Below are 20,898 nucleotides of genomic sequence, written 5' to 3'. Positions count from 1 at the left end.
AGGATTTTAGAGCTATAGCGATGGCCTACCTCGGCCCCAGAGAAGTTAAAAATTCCCACAACGCTAACAGGCACCAGCTTGTTGACGCAGCGTCCAAGAGCTTTCCTGCCCAAGGCAAACACAAACGGGATCTCTTGCTCTCTTGCCATGGCAATCACATTATACAACGCTTCATCCAAACCACCTGCAACACATAAAACAGTTGGAACCTCAAATCGCCTCAACAACAGGGTGCAACAACACAGTAATTTGGCTCAGGAGCATTCAGTACCTATTATACTGCTGGGTTTGGAATCCCTTTGCATGCGACCAATTATTCACACATCTGGTATTAAAATTATTTCATGACTTTTCTAGTCATGATTTTTGGACTGAGAGGGAATTTCTCTCTACAAACATCCACACTATGGCAGCTTAGCTAGCATGCAGTCACATTAAAAGGATTTTCTTCTGTTAACGGAAGAAAACGACCCTCAAATTATTGACTGAATTTATCCCTTTTGCTTGAGCGACCTACGCGTCCCGACTGTCACCTTTTGCTTGGATCTTCTCGCAGTTGGGAGAAATGATGACACACTTGATCTTGTGCAGCTTCATGTGCTTGGTGACCTCTCTGAGGCCCATGACCAGCCGACGTTTAGATTTGGCTTTGGTGGGGTCTTTCTGGTAGACCCGCTCCTGGAAGCGAACCAGCTCCTGCAGCAGCAGAGTCACGCTCTCATCGATCTCCTTACTCAGGACTTGGTTACAGTACCTACAATGAGGCAGGGAGGGGGGAGGTTATAGGTCATTGTTATGTTAGTGGTAAAGCCTCAAATAGTCACCATAAAGGATGAAGCTGCCTAAGATAATCTCAGTATTTAAGGAAAACATATAAATCAAGAGTTGATCTTTGAACTTTTTAACAAAAAAAATGTTTTCCTCAAAACTGCTGCCTGGCTGCAGACTCCAGTGGTGCATGAGATCACATTGCATAAGTCAGCCAAGTTTAGCGCCATCTGATCAAGTGTCGAATCCAATGTGGCGGATAAAAGCTCCTGCGTCAAATGAGCAGAGTTATAAAAGGTTTCACTCTAAAGTTAGACAAATTTTCTGTCTGGTTTCCTTTTCAATGAAGATCTGTTTATGGAAACATTTTGTGGCATGCCAGTCCAACTCTGCACCTGCGTGTGCTAACGAGCCGACTCGGCCAACCAAGTCCACTTCACTTCATGCTGCTTCAATCACATTTTATTGTGACAATAATGTCGATATCTAAATGAAAGCATTATAAATGAGACGCACTCATAAATAGGAGTTTCTAAACACAAGTCAATCTGGGAGTCACATGGAAACGTTAGTTTCCACTATGACATTTTAAACAAAAGGGTGTAACAGAGTTTTTATTTGGAGACGCAATAATGACCGAAAAGATGTTTAATGCCATTTTTGTCAATATTCTGAAAACCTATGAATTTAAATAGATATAGCACGTATTTTTGTTTTGCTACACACTTTAAATGGCTAATATATACTAACATTTCATGTTGATTTAACATTAACTTTTGTTCATATTTTTCCACAATTAACAAAAGTTAATTTTGTTAAACTTTTGTTAATTACCAAGAGTTTCATTTTTGTTTTGTTTTTTACAATTAACAGAAGTTATTTGTGAAAAAAGTAGCCGTCATAGTGACTCTAATAAAGTGCAAACAGAAACAATAGTTTTAGATGTATGCAAATTAGCTGCTATAATATCTTAAGAACCATCCTCGTGCTTTTACGTCAGGTTTTCAAGCCAAACTGTGGTCGTTGTTTTGAAGCTGGTAAAGAAAGCTCACACAGCTGCTCAAAACAAAAAACACAGCTAACTGCGTATGTTTGCTGCAATTCATTTCAGAATGAACTGCCATTTTCAGAAAGAGGAAATGCCTTCAACCTGATGGTAAAGCACAACAGATAAAAAAATATATCTGAAATATTCATCAAAAAGATCAACATGGTGCGATGTGAGGATTCAGTGTCGTGGCAGCTGAATCTCAGAGGAGGAGCTTTGGCCACAGAGGCCTTTTGGAGACTTTAAAGAAAAAGAAAAACAGCTAGAAAGCGGTGGGTTGGGACAAAGGGCCTTCAAGTGAAAGCATGGAGGAACAAAGCTGTGTTTGAGACGTCAGGCATCCAGTTTTGCTAAGCGCTAGACGTTTGTGCCACTCTACAATTCTTTATTGTCCTTTCCCACCCATTAAAACCACCCCACTGCTTCTCACAGCCAAGGTGTTTTTGGAGTGGGACAAGGATTTTGCTGCACCAACAAATTCTGCCCGCCGCATAGTGAATATTTCCAGACATCCAAATACCAAAGGTTGCTAATAACATTTCCACGTGGGGTCGGAGCAGGGCACTCACTCTCTGAAACGCCGGCTGTGGATCTTGGTGATGGCGTTCGAAGCCATCGGGCTGCCGATCCCGGAGCTGGCAGGAGAACCCTGTGACACCGGGGTGATGCTGTACGGGGAGTTCTGGCTGGCCGGGGACAGGGAGCCGTCGCTGGGGACGCTCAAGCCGTTTTCTGTCACACAAACCACCAGCAGAAACGTTTCATTAAAAATATTTCGTCCTAAAAAATCTTTAAAAAATGAAACATTACTGAAACCTCTGTCAAACTTTCAAACCAATATTAAGATGAGTTTGTGGCAATAGCTGCATGTAGTTCTATAATTACTTAAAATGTGTAACATGCAAGATGTTTTAAAGAACCACTTGCAAATAATGATTATTTTAGTAATCAATTAAACTATCAATTATTCTGATGATTCATCAGATTTAAAGAAAGGCACATTCGAGAATTTTTTTTTTATCTAACCACTTGAGCCTTTTTTAGACAATCTTAGAAATACATTAAAATATGCAAATGAAGTAAATTTTTCTTAAATAAGAAAAAATACTTTATAACACATCATTCCTTTAGTAAATTAAAACCTATTTACAAAGTTGTTTTTTTTTATCTTCAATGCAAAATTATATACTTTTTTCTTAGCTTAATTGCTACTCTGACTATGTTGTTTTTTTCCAGTCTGTATCCTCTAATCATTAATCGACTACTAAATTAGTTGACATTTCAATAATTGAATATGATTAATCTTTGCAGCCCTAATTCACAATATATTAACCACATTTTTTGGATTTCTCCAAATTATTCCTTTCTATGATCCAGTATCAACGCAGTAAAGTCTGCAGCATTTAGTCGAAGAGCAAGTTCCCACAGAAAGAGAATGATCCGCCTACTGATAACTCACCTTCCTGGGACACCGGCTCACGCGACAAATCATCGGTAAACTGGAGGCACTCGTCTCCGTGCTCGTCAGGACCTGCAGAGTCTTGCTCTGCACATGACTTTCCTTTCTTCCCCTCACGCTCCTTTAAGATAATCTAGAAAACGCAAAGGAGGGAAAGAAGATTAATCGACGTATAATTCCGCAAGAAACAAAAACAAAGAAAAACAAGTTTTTATTTCTTTCAGCAGCTGCAGGTTATTAAGTTTAATTTGCTAACTTTTTTAAGGGCAGTAGGACGTTTCACTTTGGGAATTTCTCTCTCCTTCCCCCTCTTTACTCGCGGTGCGGTGGAATCCAGAGCGTTGTGTGGGGCCGAGAGGGCTTGCTGGTGACCCCTCAACATGGACGGCACGCTGGTGGAGCCTGAGCTGTGGAATGGAGTGGTCGTTCCAACTGGGCAGAGGAAAAGAGAGAAGAAAAAAAACTCCACAAGTTACTCAAAAATAAAGGACATCATGTGGAAAACTCCAGGATTAAGCTGTTGACTTTCTGTGATGTTTTTATTGATGCATTTCATCTGCAAATACAACAAATACCTGTAAAAGACAGTGGCTTCGTATTTGTGAGTTGTCTGGCCTTCATGGCCTGCTGTTGTTTTTCCAAAGCAGCCAACATGTCTCCCAAGTCGAGCTCAACCGAGGTTTTACTCTTCTTCCCCGCTGCTTTGGTGAACGCTTCCTGCAAGAGCACATGCTAAACCAATTAGAGGCCACAGAGGAGGAAAAAAATATTATTGCAAGTGCGGCACTGTGGATCAGAATGTTTCGTCCATACCTGCAATTTCTTCTGCTCCATGCTGATTTCAGAATACTCCTGGGCGGTGGCCAGGGCAGCTGCCAGAGCCTTTTTCCTCTGACTCTTCGCCCTCTTGGGAACGGAGGTAGTGATGGGAATGGGTGTCTGCACAATGTTGATTGGAGAGTTTTCTGGTAGGTCATCAAGCTGCAAAGCGTAACCATGATGATCTTAGTCAGAAACACTTTTTTTTTTCTTTGTTACCGAGCAGAGAGTCCACCAGAGCTCTAACTTCGAAGATGACTCAAAAGCAGAAGGCTTTCTCCAACACGATAAAAAAGACTCATCAGAGGCGGTTTTGGTTGATGAGATATTTGACTGTAAACCTACAGAGATGTAGAAAGAGATTTCTCTCACCAGATTTTTAGGCAGTTTAGGTTGTGTGTGCGTCTGCGCCGGTGTAGGCTCAGGTTTGGTGCTGCGTTGGACAGATCCTCCAGCTGCAAGATCCGGAAACTCATCCTCATCCTAGAAAACGCGCGGAGGTCATATTAGTTTAGTTATTTTTGAAACATGGAGGCTGAAATGCCTTTGTCTTGCTAAAATTCACAAGGAAACAGACCGATGCTTCATCTAACCTCAAAGTAAAGCGGCTCTGGAGTGAGATCCCCACCAGTGACCACTGCTGGCTGGACTATTTGCTCCGACTGGTTGGATGTTAAACGTCCCAAGTAAACATTATGGAAATCCTGGTGGGAAAACAGTAATTCTAGTAAATAAAAGGGTTTACCCATCACGACTTGTGGATCTACCCTGGTAAGGAGGGCATGATAGGAAAGGAAGTTAAGCAGACATAAAACTTCAGTCATAACCTTCGTCGTTTAGTTTAGATGCCGTGTAAAAACTTTACCTGTGGCAAGTTTCTCTGTTCAGGAATCTTCCTCTGATCGGCTCGGTGGAACTGGCCATTTCGGTCCCTCCAGTACTTCGGAGTGACCTGAGATGCTACATTTACCCAGGTACCTGCTGGCAAATAAAAGAAAATGTTAAAGTATAAGAAAAATTACCATTTAGCAGTAAGGTATTATTCCTACATTATTAAAAAAAAAATTAAAATCAGAGGGATTAAACTTACCTGTCACCACACCAGTTTCCACTCCCTAGGAAAACAGAGATGCAAAATAATTTACATCTGCAGATATATGGAAAATACACAGACAGCGTGAATGTAATTATGCAAGAGTTCATTTCCTGCAGGGCTGACAGAAGTATGAATCTGATATGTTGAGCATTTAAAAAGTTAAAATAATTTCAGGTATAATTAAAAAAAAATTTATAAGATCTATAGGGAAAAAAATATTAAGCCACCTGATCTCATGGTTATCAATAGCTATTTTCTATAATGTTTTGTTAAACATCCTTCATTTTTAAAGCAAATTTTATCTGCCAATGCAGATGTTTGTGTTGTCTTCCTTTGGAAGCGAGATGACGATGCAACGCGTCATAATCACACACACTCACCTAAAACTACCTCTCTTATTTACTTAATTTAATATTTCAATAATCCAGGAGAGTTGCAGATGTTTTCACATGTGTGCCTCAGAAGATAAACAGTTTGAAGATTTTAATATTTTGAATAATTTACTCCCTCCTTACCACAGGACGCTTTAAGCACACCGTGTTAAACTTTATTAATGTTAAAGCTAATAGACAATTTGAGTTATAGGTAAATTTAAACTGAACGCAGTCACAAAAAACACAGCAACACACCTGGATGCACTGATCCGGCAAATAAAAAATAAAAAAGATAAAAAAATCTAATCAGTATAAATGTCTAGTTTTTGTTTTTTTGATCTTCGGCCAAGCACAGAAAACTCAACATACCATCGGTGTGGCGGTGTTCTCTGGAGTTCGCTGTGCCGCTCCAGTGGCCTGGTTGTGTTTGGGACTACAGTAGCCGCTGTCGCTGTCGATATCTGCCTCACTGGCGCCCTGCTCGTTGTAGCCTTCAGCCGGGTGAGAAGCCCGTCTCCTCTTTGTTCGGTTTTTCCACATCTGTGGACTGACCTGCTCAGAGGCACAACGCCCCGTCGCTTCACCTGGGAAGTCTGAGGGGGGCGAAAAAGTATTTTTCATTAAGAGACACAGACCCTGAAGACCTGAAGTCCAACTAAACAAACACTAAGAATGATTAACATTAATGGGGTTTGTGCACTTTTTCCCCCAGAGTAAAATTCAAGCATTTTCAAGGTAGCTTTCAAACTTTTACACCACAACAGACAGGTTCAATTCACTGATATAGTATATAATTTATTACTTTTATGAATAAAATCTTGTGATACTATTCTATAATGTATGTGCATAGTAAGCAAAAGTCTCTCACACACCCTATACGCTTGACTGGTCCAAGAACAAAACACAAATTAAGCAAAAAATAAAAAAATGAATAATATTACTTAATTTAATGTAATATAAGCCAAACTTCATTTCAATTACACAGATCAATAAGTCATTGAGCTTGTAGGAATAATAAATACTTATTACACTGAAATAATTATAACAAATCGTGTCAAAATGTAACCTTCCTGTTAAAATTAAATGCTAAGAAAGAAGTAACAAAAAGATATCTGAAAATATTTCTGGTATTTAGCAGATAGGAATAATTTTTGGTAATTCTTTAAACAAGAGAGAAAAAAAATGGCTGTGTCCTTTCATTGGGTGTATGGACATTTCCACTGTAAATAAAGTTTTCTAAATTTAGGCTTTTAATTAAATGTTAGATTGCACTTCTCAAGCCCTTTCAAGGACTTTACGCAGAAATCAAGCACTTTCCAAACCTTGAAAACACCCAATTGAATTCTAAGTGTTTTCAACGATTTCTGGCTCCCGTACAAACTCTGCATTCAGAAAACCCCAGCTAAGATAAGCTATTCACATAAAGTCACTCTCCCAGCCGAGACTCGATTGGTGACGTCATGTTCCCATCTCACACTGGAATCTCAGCATTCCAGTTCTGCTAAAGGTTAAGCCGAAACATCGTCAACATCAACAATAACAGTAAGAGCGGTGCCAGACACCGCTCTTACTGTTATTGTGTCCTTAGCAGACGACAGGAAAAACGCTTTGTCATGACGTAAAAAGCAGAAATCTTTTAATAACCCCGGAATGTGGTCATCGCACGCGTCAGTCAGCAAGAGGACTGAAGACTAATCCTGGGCTCACATGAGATTCTCATAAACAGCATTGTAACCGTCAAGAAAAATACAACACAGGTAAATCAAGCCTTTATAAGCTGGTTATAAAGTCTGGTTATCTGCTCGTGTAGCCAGCTTAAAGTTAGCTGCTTAACAAATAAGTCACGTGAACTTTAGCTTTACATAAACTTTAATCAACAGTTATGGGCTGTGCTCCTTTAATTACCACCCAGTGACTGCCTGTGTTTCCAAACAGCTGAATTTGTCATTTTTCCTCACCAAGTGAAATGTGTAATCCCTCCTTCGCCCAGCTGACAGGTAGTGCACAGCAACTGTCTGCATTCTGGACTGAAATGGACTTTGAGTGTACTGGATAACATAATTTGGGGCAGGATTTAATAACCATTTGCTTCTCCCTACTCCCTTTTGAATCAGATTTGATTATTTTGTACGTTTGAATATTTGTGTTTTCTTCTCATTTTATTTCTCTGATATTTTACGTTTAAAATAAATAAAGGGAGGGAGTGGAGTGACATCACGGCGCTGGACGTGGTGTGTCCAACCAACGTCTCTGCTGTATTTGCGATATTCAAACCAACTTTTACAGCAAAGCCTCCAAAACATAAAAGCAGTTGTATTCTAAAATAAGTGTAATAATTGTAGTATTGTTCTTACCGGTCTGTTGAGCTGCGTCCACCAACATAACAGTCTTGGTCCGACCGTCAGGCGTAAATGTGCACACCTCCTTTTGCACAGCAACGTTTCTAGTCGGGGGCCGACGACCTCTCGGAGGCTGGCAAACACCTAAATGCGGCTGCTGGAGGAAGTGGAAAAACAGATGATAACCGTCCGTTAAAGCTACAACGAAACGGCCTCGATGCAGCAGCAGAGTGAGTGGAAAAACCTTGTTGAAGCTCCGCACCTTAGTAAGAACATTCGATCGGGGAATGCCTCTCCCTCTCTGGCCGGCCATCCCATACGTAGGCCCCAGCGGCAGAGGTCTTTCACCGACATCCGCTGACACGGGACTGACCACCCCGGCTTGCACTGGACCGGCGTACGTCCCAGGGAAGGGCTGGTAGAAGCCCATCACAGGAGGGCACGGCGCAGGCATGATCTGGTAGTAAGCGTAGTCGTTGGAGACGGGAGGCTGTGGGGAAGACAAGATGGGGTAGGCCAGGTATGGACCTCCAGGGCTGGGGTTAGGCTGCGGCCAGCGCAGCTCCCCTCCATTGTACATAGGATGCTGCCTGTAAAGAAGCAGACAGTGAATGTCCTGGTTGGTGATTTCACTAAAGACACAAAACTGAATTAACTCAAGTCCGGGCTGGACAAGGCCCAGATTCCTTTAGCCAGAGCGGTTTAACATGCATGATGTTTTTATGTTTGGTTTGCTCCAAGCATGCAACCCAGTAAAGGCAAACGCTGATAAAGATCAACGTGACATTTCCACAGCCTCCGTCTACTATAGTGGGCATTTCCTTGCATTCAAATAGTGGGAAAGGAAACAAAGAAACGGATGCGTGCAGGATACAGACGATCACTGCGGACAAAGGAAGAGTCGGTGGAAACATTACAGTTTACTTTGGCTCAAAATAAACACCAAAACTGGTGAGGCGTCCAGTTCTAATTGAGGCATTTTGGAGAACAAAGGAATCTGGTGGTTCTGACAAAGTATGATGTCGAAAGAAATATGATAATAATTCAGTTGTGAAACATAACCTGGGGGACACAATGTTCTGCTTTTATAGCAGCAAACCACATTGTGAGAAAACATGAAATCCAATCGTCTTAGGTCAGCCATTTAAGGGCTTATAGAGTTTGGACATTAAATGATAAAAATGAAATATATGTTCTTCACCCCCCACAGTGAAAGCAGCGCGGTACCTGTTGGGTTGGTTTTCCTGGACGAAAGGGTAGCAGGTGATGAGGTAGCTGGGTATGGGTGCGGCCTCCACCCCTCCGCTGCCTCCTCCTATACCAACGCCTCCTCCTCCTCCGCCGCCGCCGCCGCCTGCCTCGCCGGAAAGACTCATGCTGACCAGTGGTCCTTCAAAACCTTTCCTCTGTGGGATAAATGGTTCCACTTCAGGTGAAAGCTTCACATCCTGCACAGACGCAAACGAGCAATCGTTACTGCCGCACGGCGAGCGAAGTCGAGCAATCGCCGGCTGCCAAGATGCATCTTGAGAAACAAACAGCTGTAAACGGCAGAGATCCGCTTGTCAAACTGCTGCCGGGATATCGGCGAACGGCTTGAAGAGGACGGATCTTTTTCGTGGCAGCACCCGACTCCAGAGAAGTTATGGCCTCCCGTCACATTTGCCTGTCATGGGCTAAAGTAATAAACCTCGACAACAAAAAAGTGAACAGCTAATTTACAGTGCTGGGCAAAAGTCTGAAGGCAGCCCTAAAATATTTACACTTGGACTCATTTAGGAGTAATTATTTCAAAACTAGGTCGAGCATTAGATTCCCAAACTTTCTGGCAGAATTTCAAAGTTCTCAGTCCTTGATTTTTTTTTTTTTTTCCGTCATTATAGTTTTGTAAAATACATGTTTTGTATTTTTTTATAAATATATAAATAATCATTACGTTTGCCAGTCAGTTTAAACTAAAAGACCATCAATCCAGATATTACTAACCTTGGTGGCAAAATAAATAAAATGTGTTAAAAATTATTTGATCTTATTTGATAGTGGATCAAATTATTATTATATTAACTTATTATTTTATATCTATCAAAACGGATCAGTTGTGAGGAAATTCAGTTTAAAAAAAAACTTAAAATATTACGAACAAAAGTAGCTAAAGAAATGTTTTAAAACCCCACGAAAAAATTTGAAGGACCCTACAGAACTAGACTCCTTAAACATTTGAATTAAATAAAACTAAGAAATACAAATGTTGCTCTGTAATTAATATGTGCTTGCAGTCTGTTGTTAAAATTTTTTTTAGAGATAAGAAAGTTGTTTTTCCAAAGTCAGATAACATGATAACACTGCACCTCAGAGACAATCAGTCCCCGCACCTTTAGGTTTATAACTTTAGTGTCGAGCTGATCACAGCTGGAAGTATATTTACTCTTAGCGATGCCGTCACTTTACAACCCTGCTTGTCATTAACCATAAAAAAGTCACATGATACAAGGGTCATAATTTATTTTCTCCATTATGACACTTGTTTTTTTTTCTTTTTTCCATGACGCATCACTGACAAAAGTTCAAACCAAAACTAAAAACAATGCCTAGAAACAGCTGACAGGGGGAAATTCTGGCTTTAATCAGAGCAAAATATTCTAAGAAAACTCTTAGCCAACCTACATTAGTCACATGTACTTTTTTCCCCCCACAGAAAAAGTAGATTATCATTTTATTAGAAGTGAATGAAATACTATCTAATCTCTAAAATACAACACCGAGGCAGTGATAAATGCCAACTCTGTAATCATTTTCTTTCTCCTCAGAATTGTAAGACCCTGTTTTAGACTGATGTGCTAACTCTGACATGACGTCGCCTTTACTGTAAAAAGTTAATGACCGCTCACAGCAAGAAAAAAAAAAAGATGAATACTTTGAATGCTCTTCTTAATTATAGCTGTTACTTAGAAAACGGAATCAGCCAACGACAACATTGGCAAGTCGAAGCTTTATAATAACTACAAACGCTGGGAAAATGGGCCACACATTTCTGATTGATGCATTGCTACATTATAACTAAGGGTCCTAAAACCGAATTACCTCGTTAAGAGAAGTTGGTTTGCTTTATTTCTGTAATTATTTTTAAACTCGCAAAATAAAGCAAAGAACAAGAAAAAAAAAAACATCTAATTACATCAACTAATCATTACCTTCGCCAGCGAGGCGAAAAGACCATCAATCCAGATTTTGGTAACCTTAGTAGGAAAATTAGCAGATTTTTTTTTTCCTTTCATCTTTTTAATTAATTTTTATTATTTTTTCCTTTTATCCTTGGAATGTTTTCTCTCTGAGCACTCCAGTTAATGACAAGCCTTTAATTAAACAGACGTTACAAAGTATTCACTTGATCCGAAAATCAACCAAAGCAACGGTTTTGACATCTGGAGGCATCGTTTATCTCCCAACACCCTTTGCTCTACAAAGGGTGGTGGCACTTGTTGTCAAACTGTAATTTGCCATTTTGCAAAGAAAGAAGAGGTGACAGGGTTCAGCGTACAAAGATGTCCCCTCTCTCTGAAACCGTGGTTGTGGTGGATGAATGGAGTTTCAGTGCAGCCACTGGATGTTGCACAGACAACTATTGTCTCCCACTGTTGGTGTCTGTGGGTGGTTTCTTCACTTTCCCCTTAGGTGACTCTGAGACCTCAACCCATCCAGCGAAGATAGAAGTCTACCAGATCACACAAGAGGCCCAAATTATGTTTAAAAACTGAGATTTCTTTTTTTTTTAAGCTTCTCAAACCCAACACAGCGGTAATAGTCTTCAAATCCAAAGTATTTAGCAGTGCAGTAGCTCTGGACTTGTGCAATCTTACACTGTTGCTGATAGTGTGCCGTTATAGGATTAAGTGTGAGAGGATAAGGCAGGCACTGCATCACAGGATTAGCTAATTATCCAAAAGGACGCAACATGGACTTCTCATTTTAATTCTGAAAAAAAACAACAAAAAAAAACACAAAACAAAACGAACAAAAAAAAAAAAACACACAACACGGGGCATACATAGACAAGCATGACCATAGACAGATATGTGGAGGAAAAACCAGAGGATTAATCTTTCCGTGGATCAGTGCGTATGTGTTAGATAGAGGGAGGGTCGCTGAGAAAAGCTGCAATTGTTAAAAAGGGCAATGAGGTCAGACCCAGATGTGCATCCGTTTGGGATGACAGAACCAAGCTAAAACGACCGGGTGTCTCTGATCTCACCAGCTTCTGTTTGTCCATGCATTCATCCTGAAACCATGGGAGAGTCTGATTCTACACTGAAATTGAGCTATGTGTGCGTACTACAGCTATGTAGACAGTGTTTTTGTGTGTTTTTTTTACAAAAAGAGCTGACACCTACCATGGCATTGTTACAGCAGTTAGGTTTTTAGGGCAGGATTAAATATAAAATAAAGTAGATTACTTCCTTAAGTGCTTAAATCGCCTAGTGCCACAGTATCTATGAGTCCTGTTTGCTTCTTGTAATCCAGGCTGCTTTCTGAGATCAATGTGCCACAGGTTATTAGGGTTTGGAGATTAAAACTCTACATGTCATTACTGTTATTGGTGTTGTTTTAACAAATCTAAGAATCCTTAATCCTAATGTCTGCAGACAACGTCAGAGGTACTAATGAGTTTACTGCTTAATTCACTCAAGTCAGCCATTTATACAAGACGTGAAAGTTCATTTAGCACGACTCGTTTGACCAACTGTGAGTCATGCAACACTGCTATGTAATGCTTTTAGTGGCAGGTTAAATTGAAGCTTTGGCTTTTAAACAGGGAGGAAAAATCCGATCGCAACCAAAGTGAACTTTCTGCATAGCTGAGAACTGCAAAGGAATGACAGACATGCAGAAGAACCAGACATTCCTCTCCTGACGGTCCACGCACTGAAACGTCTCCGCCTCTCTTGACAACACTCATGCATACACTCCTTTCTGACTGAAACCTTCCAGATCTGACCTGTCAACATCCAAAAACTGATACAAAAGTGAAGCAAAAAAAACAAAAAAATTATATATAACGAGGTTACACCAAGAGGCAGCCGCGTCTTATGACAGCTGAGAGTTAGCTTCTGCTAGCCAACAACGCTAACCAGAAACCACGGCGGAACAAAACGCAAAGGAATGCGGTTATAATTATTTCTAGTAGTTTGGTGACATAAACCAAGCACAGTCACAGTGGTTAAATAATAATACGGCGTTGCGGGTTCGTAAGATACCATTAATGCTGTTTTTAGGTTAGCTTATTTAGCTGTCGTCTGTCTCGGAAAACACCAAAGCCTATCTCTAGGCTAGTATCGAATAAGATTCAAGAGGGCATTTGAACGCAACTAAAAGTGACGACGCAGTTGTTGTTATTAACAACAGTGGTTGTTTTTTGGACAACTGCAAAAAAGTCAACATTTCGGCCTCGACAACCCAAACTAACGTTGCCACAGGCTAAAGCGTTAGCTGAACCTATCAAAAACAGAGCAAAAATAAACCGTACCTTAATGTCACCAGCGTCCATGTCAGTCACCGACTCCGCCACAGATCGTCATTGATCACTATGTGGACACTGTCAGGACGGAGCCCATTTTAGTTTCTTCATTGTAAATAATATCAACCACTAAAGCCTAAGAGCGACTCGCTGTTCACACCAGCTCCACCGTTAACTGTTGCTGCTGCGTCAGCTGGAGCGTGAAGCGCTGTCTGGCTACAAAGGGAAAACTGCTGTCGATGAGGAAATGGGAGGGGCTCGGCATCATTTACCAGCCGGCGAGTCAAACAGAGAGCCGGCTAGGAGGAGTTTGCGCTTCAATTGAAGCTGTACTTGACATGCAGGATATTAACCTACTAATGCACATTGCAACCCGCTTACATTCAACAACATTCACACTTTAAGGCAGATATAAACATAACACGGTTGTTTGGATGCCGTGATCTATAACATTTTTCAAACTTAATAAACTTAGCCAAGTCATATCCTATACAGTACATTTGTCAACAGTTAATGACGTGTTTAACCAAATTCGCGCAGACTGGTGTTGCATGACGTTACAAACACCTTTCTGCGCCAGAAGACGGTTACCCCCTAACAGATAAACTCCCCCCCTCGCCGTTTGTCACAGCTCCCACCCAAATCATTCGGCGGCTGACTGTGAAGGAATGGACCCAGTTATCTGAAACGGAAGCTGTCAAACTTTGGATATATATATAATAGGAATTACATAAATAATTCAGACCTCGCACCATTTACAGACATTAAGATGTTTCATTTTGTATTCCATTTTCATAAGTACGAAATCACCCATGAAATTTTTAGGTGATTTCTAAGGCTTTAATTCTACTTTATACGTAATTTAGCAACGCTGTGTAGTAAAAGACCGCATGAAAAAATAATTTAAAAAAGCATAACTTAGTTTTGTGATGCAAGACAAACGCAACGTGAAGTTAGATATATAAAATCCTAATTTCAACTAGGCCTTACTTGGATAAAAAATGTATCAAGAGTGAATATCTGATCGTAATTACAAATTTATCTTAGGACACATTTTAAACCTTACTGCTACCCGAAAGCAGCTCAGACATTTTATAGTGCCGAGGGAAATCAAGTTTATTAACAGGCAACAGAATACATTAAAATGTTGTGTACAGACTTTTATACACATTTGAACTTTTTATACAACCAAGATATTTTGTCTGCTGCACCTGAAAGACACGGCCAATCAACATAAAAAAAAAAATAAAAAAAAAACAGGAGTCTGTGATTTCCTCTCATCAGAACAGAAAGAAACATGTTCCTGGGGTTCATGGAGTCCTCGTGAAACTGATGCATTCTCAAAACCCGAGCTGTGTATTTCGTCTGAGCAGATTTACTCGTAGAAGCACATAAGCATACGTTATGGATGTATTCAAACATGCCATTTTCCTTTGTCTCTTTATTCGATATGCCATCATGTGAGCTTGCTAACAATGGCTTGGTTCAAGGAGTTCAGCTGATTTGTCCATTTGTCTAACGCTGTGTAGCGAGCGCCTCCTCTTTTCTGGTAGTCCAGTTCTAGAAGCTGGTTGACCTGATCGATTCGTCCATGGATCGTGCTGTGGAAAAACAAAAAAAAGGGGCATTTATTGTGGACACAATTCAAATCTGTGACGTCTTTATAATTCAAATGTTAATGTTTAGTTCATTTACAGGCAGGGAGATCAGGTAAGTTTATCATCACAAATACAACAAATGACGAGAAATCAGTTGGCATAAACAAAAGGAAAGTTACATTAAACAGGTGGTTTCACTTCCTACTGTCTCAGTTATTGTTCATTTTTACAAGTGAGACATTACAGCTTGAATATGACGCTGCATGATGAAGCTGAAAAGGTGCATATGGTCTGAAACACTGCTTGCATAATTAGCACAGATCAATATAACATGCGCACGAATGGCAGAAAAGAACCTTGCACATTGACACACTGACTTCACTGGTGTGTGTTCCCATGATGCATCCTGCTGCCGTGTGTTTCCAGGTAAACCAATGTTACAAATATGCAATTTTTTTCTTCTTCTGAAAGAATTACATTTCAGTCTTCCAGTAACTAATGTAATATTTATTTTCTTACCTTAATTTCCTGAACTTCCACTAAGTCCTAAAAGCGAGCAATTAAGCCTTAATTACCGGTGAAACAATTCACACCGCTTAACTCTTACAGGTCAAGGGATTCAAACTATGAGGAAGCATTGCAATTAACAGGAAAGCAGGTGATTTTTTTTCTTCTTTTGTTCTTGTTCTTGGCACACAAAGGCCAAACTTACTTATCCAAGATGCACTGCACCAGCAAACTCTCCACGTCGCACACGTCAATGTTTAACTCCTGAAACAACACAGAGCAGACATGTTCTCAAACTGGTTAAGGATGCACGAGTAATCACAGAAAAGCAACACATGAGTGGTGCTACATTGTAGACACTCTGTAATGTCAGAGACAGGGTAAACAAAACATCGAATAAATCATCATATGAAGACTACAATTCTGGATTCCTGTATGTAATTTGTAAAAAAAAATTAAACGTTTGAGTAAGTAGATAAATCTAAGTTCACAAGTAATGATTTATGGCTATAAGTTTGAGCGTTTGACAAAAAAAAAAAAAATCTATCAAGTCCTAAAAGTTATGGTGCCAGAAAATAGGCACGTATTTTCAGACTCACCTTAGAAATGAAGGGGATGTGTATTCTTGTGTATGGTTTGATGAGTTTGATAAGGACTTGAGTTCTAATGTTACGCAGGAGCTCTGAAACGTCACATAACATCACATGTTTTAACGACTGTTCAGGCAAACCGACTGCGGTCACGTCCTCTACTCACCCTCTATGTGCTCTCTAATGAACGGGTCGTCCATTATGTTGCTGTGATTTGTCTTCAAGATTTTCTCAAACTCGGTGATGTCATTGTTCTGGTAGGCGCTGAAAAAGAAAAATGATCTCGGTTGTTTAAATAATTCCCATGTGTCTGGGATCTCTGGGACTTCAGCTCCCCTTCCCAGCCAGCCCGAAGGTCATCAAACATATTGCAAAATATTATATAAATATTTCTTCTAAACTCTATTCTTGTAAAAATTTCCATTCTTAGTTTCTTGTTTTATCTCATTAAATCTTAAGACATGTTCACGGAAAATGAGGCCTTACTGACAGTATCTGGTATCTGTGTAAACACTGGAACAAAAGCTTGCAAAAAAACGGAAGCAGGAAATGTGTAAAAGCTTCATATTTCTACAAAGTCTATAAACTGCCTTGATATAGAACTGTTCGGTCATTTGCATTGAATGGTTTTAGGAACATTAATGTCCTTGCTGAAGCTCAGCTATAGATGATTTTCACAGAAACAAGAAAAACTGCTCACACTGGTTGTATAGTGCTTACAGAAAAATTCACATCCCTTACATGTTTTCATGTTTTATCTGATATAACGACCTAAAGCAGCAAACAGCTACAGAAGAAGGAAAACGTGCGTTGGTTTTATTTTATTAAAATCTAAAAAGAAAGTGGTGTGCACACATATTCACCAAATTATTAGGACAACGTCTTAAATCATAATTTTCATAGCATCACAATAACAGGGACTGAGTGCATATAGACATCACACTTCATTTGTATATGGATTATTTGGGATATTTTTCACAAGAAGACTTTAAATCTGTTTTTTAAGAAAAAAAAAAACAGCGGCGAGGAGACTCAGGGGGGAGGAGACGCAGGGGGGAACTGCACCTGATGGGGAAACCCAAATCGACGTAACAACGGAATTGTTCTACCTCTGGATGACATGTGAAAGAATCGGGTTTTTTGACCTCCAGCGTTGTGCGCATGCACGAAATTTCCAGACGTAAACACTAACGTCTGCAACGTTCAGTTTAAATCAGTTTAAATCGGATGAATGCAGAGCAACATTCATCCGTTGCTCTGCATCGAGTCTGTCTGAAAAAGTTCCAATAAATTTGTTAGCTGTAATGTGAAAAACCCAACAGAGTGTAAATACTTTTGCAAAGCGATGCAAAAGTGGCACGGTGAGCGTCTGACCACAAGACAAACCCTTTGCATGTTACACATTGATTCATATTAACTTCTCTTCTTATCATTACAAACATATTTCTCACCGAATTTGCTTCACTCTTGACATTTCTTAGAGCAACATGTATAACAAAAGAAGCAAAACTTTATACTTCGTGTGAACTCGGCAGAGTCCAAGATTCACATGTACTGTCTAGAATTCTTAAAACATGTCTAAATCCCAGCAATTATTCCAAATTTATCAGTCAATATTAACATTTCAGCCCTCTTATTATGGTTACGCATTCAAACATGGACACTCACTCACCTTACTAAGTTTGTCATAGCTAGGATCTCTGGGTCATTTTTGTATGGTTTGGCCTTAGGGGGAGAAAAAGAAGAAGTTAAAATTTGCAAAAAGTAAATGTTAAAGTACACTTTACCCTGATTAGAATTGTTTCTGCTGGGTTTTAAAGCAAATTTTAAACTGTATGATCAGATAGTGAAGTCATACCAGCTCCCACTTGCATTATTTAGCTGAAGCTAAACATAACCTCCACACCTCTTGAGAGTCGAAAGGGTTTATCCCCGACTTCATCAGCATGTTGGCCAAGACCAGGTACTTCAGGCACGTCGTCCTTCGTGGGCTTCCAGACTCGTCGTAGTTTTTGAAGGCCTCGAAAAAATCCGTGTGCGCCTTCTCGAACTCGCCCTCTCTTAAATGCATCTTCCCTCCACACTCTGGCGGGGACCAATCGGAGACGAGTTATTCCACAAACAGCTTTAGGATCGCAAAATGTTACAGCGCACGCAGCTCAAGTTATTCATGTATTTTGTTCTTTTTAAAAGAGAGCTAACCTCGAATAACTCCCATTATGAGAGGGTGAGGGATAGCAGACTTGATGTGAAGCGACTGCTCATACAGTGCTTTCAGTTTCTTGTTGTTTTTCTGTGCAGTGTACATTTGGATTTCCAAAGCGTAGATCTCCAGAAGCTGTGTGCCTTTTTTCAAGTCATCCTCTCCATCATCTGTCTGGATTTAAATACAAATATGCATAAATAAAGAAATGTCTACTTAATCAGTCAATGTACGAGTCAGACCTGCATTAAACCAGCCTCTGACCTTGAGAGAAATATTATTTCATGCACAATACTATTTAGATTTATTACCTGACATGACTGGTGAAGTTGCCTAAGTATCTTCTGAAGTTTTCCATACTCTTCTCTCTCCAAGTACAGCTTTCCCAACTAAAGAAATGAAACAAAAAGGATTTGTAGAGCACATTTTACTAGCAAATGGCCATGTACGACTGAGGATTGATGCTTGTGTACCTTTGTGTTGGTTTTAAACCACAATCTGTCATTTTTTGCATCCTTCAAAGCCTCCAATGTGGTTTCATAGAACTCCTGCAGCAAGTCCATCTGTGTTCAGAAGGGCAGCAATTTAAGATGCACAGCAATGCAAACAGAAAAAATGAGACGGAGTAGGAAAGTGATCCAAGCGTATCTGTATATTTTTGCAAAGATTAGCTGCGTACAAAATGATTGAGATCTTTGCAAAAGTCAATATGCAAATATTTTTCCTCTTTTTAAATAAGTTGACACATATCCATCTGACATTGTAGAACCATACCTGTTTAGAGGTAGAAATGTAGTCCAAAATGGAGTTGATAGACTTTTCTGAGTAGTTCCTGGTAACAGCACTTCGGATGTATGTAAGGAGCTGCTTGTACCTGTTCATCATTTCTGGAAAATTGGTCTATGGTGTTGAGAAAACCCCCCAAAAAAGACCATGACAACAACCCTGATTTAATGGAAAAAGCGTAAAATAATTCAATTAAGCATGCGGTACATGACTTACCAACTTAAAGTTGATTTTTATCATCTGCTTAAGAGCTTTGAAACCCCATTCTCCCTTTTCTCCCTCTAGTTCCAGTACCTGTACAGAACAAACATGAAGAAGTCTATGCATATTTTGTTCTAAAGACACACGTAAATAACAGATTGATTTTAAGGAGCTCAACTGCACCTTTTGGAAACTGCTAAGTGCTGCTTTGGGATCGTCCTCCTTCAAGGCTTTGGAGTTGTAGTACTGGTTCTCCAAGTCCACATTTGGCTCTGAATTGCTGTCCTCTGAATATTCCTGAGTTTATAAGAATCAGTATTCATCAGGGTATCAAACTATCCCCTTCATGATGCAGAGGTAAGCATGGTAGGTTCATTGGCTAACGTGCAGTTAGCTAACAACATGACTTCGTAACTTGCTCAGTGATTGCCCTAAAATAAACTATCGTAACGCGACGCGTTTTCTCAAGCACCTCTATCAGTGACAGCGTTTATGCTTGAAGATATTTCTCTTATATCAGCCTTTACCAACAATAACAATAACACTAGCGGGGAAGCTAACGTTATTTATATACTGACAGCTTCACGTTAGCTAAGAGCTAAAGCTAACTAGCCCCGTGCTGTCGGGACTTTGGTAATAGCTCTCAGCGGATAAACGATCTCAATTTAAAAGTCAAACAGGTGATAATAATCTTAATTACCAGGTCGTAATCTTCTTCATCATCGCACATGAAATCATCTTCCATATCGGACATTTTGATGGGGTTTCTTGTCCTTTTTCAGGGACAGTCAGCAGCCGGGGCCTGTGGTATGTTTTTGCAGAGAAGTGATGAGGAGGTGCGGTAAGAAGCAAAGACACACTTTCTGCCATAGATGGCGCTATTGCACCGCCTCAGGTGTCCTCAGATGGGGTTTGTTTTTCTGACTTCTGGCTTCTCCAGAAACTCGTGGTCAAACATAACCAAATCAAATTTAACCAATTCGTCAATACATATTTTTGTGTGTCATAATAATTCATTTAAAAACATACTTAAAAATAAAAAAAAGTATCTGTATTTGTTTCAGTACGTCAGTTTGTATTGAATAAACAATTAATTTATAACTTGGTAATAAAAGTTTTAATTCATTATATGTTAAAGTTATCTCATAATTTCAAAATATATTGAACTTTTCAATATTGCTTATACTTCAATCCATCATTACATAATATAAAACCATATAAACATTCACCGCAGCATTTTAAATAAAATCCTGTCATTTGATTGGTTAACCTGCTCAGCAGTTCGACTGCAGACCACTCAGCTTCTCCATAGCATTGTTGTTACACCAGGTGACATTGATCACTGTAAGCGACCAAATACATAAGTTCACCATATATAGTTCATAGACTAATATTTATCAAATTGTAATATTTATCAAATTCTGGTACTTTTTCAGCTTTTAAGGATAAAGTACTATTTAAAACAATTTGATTAAAATTCACTTTCGAGTTGAATGCCATGTTTTTTTCTGCTGTGCAACAGCTCAGATGGAAATAATTATGTTTTTTTTTTCCTTTACTGTAATATTTTCATCTGAGATGCATCTCCTTTGGAGAGC

The 20,898-nt window shown here is 39.7% G+C and overlaps 2 protein-coding genes across 6 annotated transcripts in view; both read right to left on the bottom strand.

Annotated features, from left to right (window-relative positions):
• Positions 1–13,776, bottom strand: part of secisbp2l (SECIS binding protein 2-like) — a 17,895-nt gene extending 4,119 nt beyond the window's left edge. The window contains exons 1-16 of one of the 5 annotated variants that reach the window (XM_081605069.1): positions 13,425–13,776; positions 9,131–9,351; positions 8,166–8,493; positions 7,919–8,057; positions 5,934–6,157; positions 5,185–5,209; positions 4,960–5,072; positions 4,688–4,798; positions 4,467–4,577; positions 4,089–4,256; positions 3,851–3,992; positions 3,532–3,707; positions 3,276–3,408; positions 2,386–2,548; positions 534–754; positions 30–184 (exon numbers count right to left, since the gene is read on the bottom strand). In XM_081605069.1, coding sequence (XP_081461195.1) covers positions 30–184; positions 534–754; positions 2,386–2,548; positions 3,276–3,408; positions 3,532–3,707; positions 3,851–3,992; positions 4,089–4,256; positions 4,467–4,577; positions 4,688–4,798; positions 4,960–5,072; positions 5,185–5,209; positions 5,934–6,157; positions 7,919–8,057; positions 8,166–8,493; positions 9,131–9,351; positions 13,425–13,445 — 2,451 coding nt within the window. In that variant the 5' untranslated portion in view covers positions 13,446–13,776. Of the gene's footprint in view, positions 1–29; positions 185–533; positions 755–2,385; positions 2,549–3,275; positions 3,409–3,531; positions 3,708–3,850; positions 3,993–4,088; positions 4,257–4,466; positions 4,578–4,687; positions 4,799–4,959; positions 5,076–5,184; positions 5,210–5,933; positions 6,158–7,918; positions 8,061–8,165; positions 8,494–9,130; positions 9,352–13,424 lie in introns of all 5 variants that reach the window. The other 4 variants (XM_017304126.2, XM_008404601.3, XM_008404599.3 and 1 more) reach the window with 4 other exon arrangements.
• Positions 13,777–14,505: 729 nt separating this feature from the next.
• On the bottom strand, positions 14,506–20,160 carry cops2 (COP9 signalosome subunit 2). Its single transcript, XM_008404602.2, has 13 exons — positions 20,001–20,160; positions 19,484–19,597; positions 19,316–19,393; positions 19,088–19,213; positions 18,787–18,876; positions 18,625–18,702; positions 18,313–18,487; positions 18,017–18,195; positions 17,783–17,835; positions 16,277–16,374; positions 16,120–16,202; positions 15,726–15,784; positions 14,506–15,016 (listed from the first exon to the last, which is right to left on the bottom strand). Exons 1-13 carry the CDS (start codon positions 20,052–20,054, stop codon positions 14,872–14,874), a joined length of 1,332 nt encoding a protein of 443 aa, XP_008402824.1. The 5' UTR covers positions 20,055–20,160; the 3' UTR covers positions 14,506–14,871.
• Positions 20,161–20,898: the final 738 nt, after the last annotated feature.

Source organism: Poecilia reticulata, chromosome 3 (genome assembly GCF_904066995.2).
Source record: "Poecilia reticulata chromosome 3, P_reticulata-male-v2, whole genome shotgun sequence".
In the NCBI taxonomy this organism is placed as follows: domain Eukaryota; kingdom Metazoa; phylum Chordata; class Actinopteri; order Cyprinodontiformes; family Poeciliidae; genus Poecilia; species Poecilia reticulata.
This window is presented reverse-complemented; position numbering and strand designations above follow the sequence as displayed.

Bases quoted from the DNA above. Each gene is read 5' to 3' on its own strand.
- cops2 (XM_008404602.2), bottom strand. From the start codon at position 20,054: ATGTCCGATATGGAAGATGATTTCATGTGCGATGATGAAGAAGATTAC. The intron at 17,836-18,016 runs GTGTGGAGGTTA...TCTCCCCCTAAG, and splicing joins ACCCTTTCGACTCTCAAGAG to GCCAAACCATACAAAAATGA. The intron at 15,017-15,725 runs GTAAGTTTGGCC...GTTTTTCCACAG, and splicing joins GTGCAGTGCATCTTGGATAA to CACGATCCATGGACGAATCG.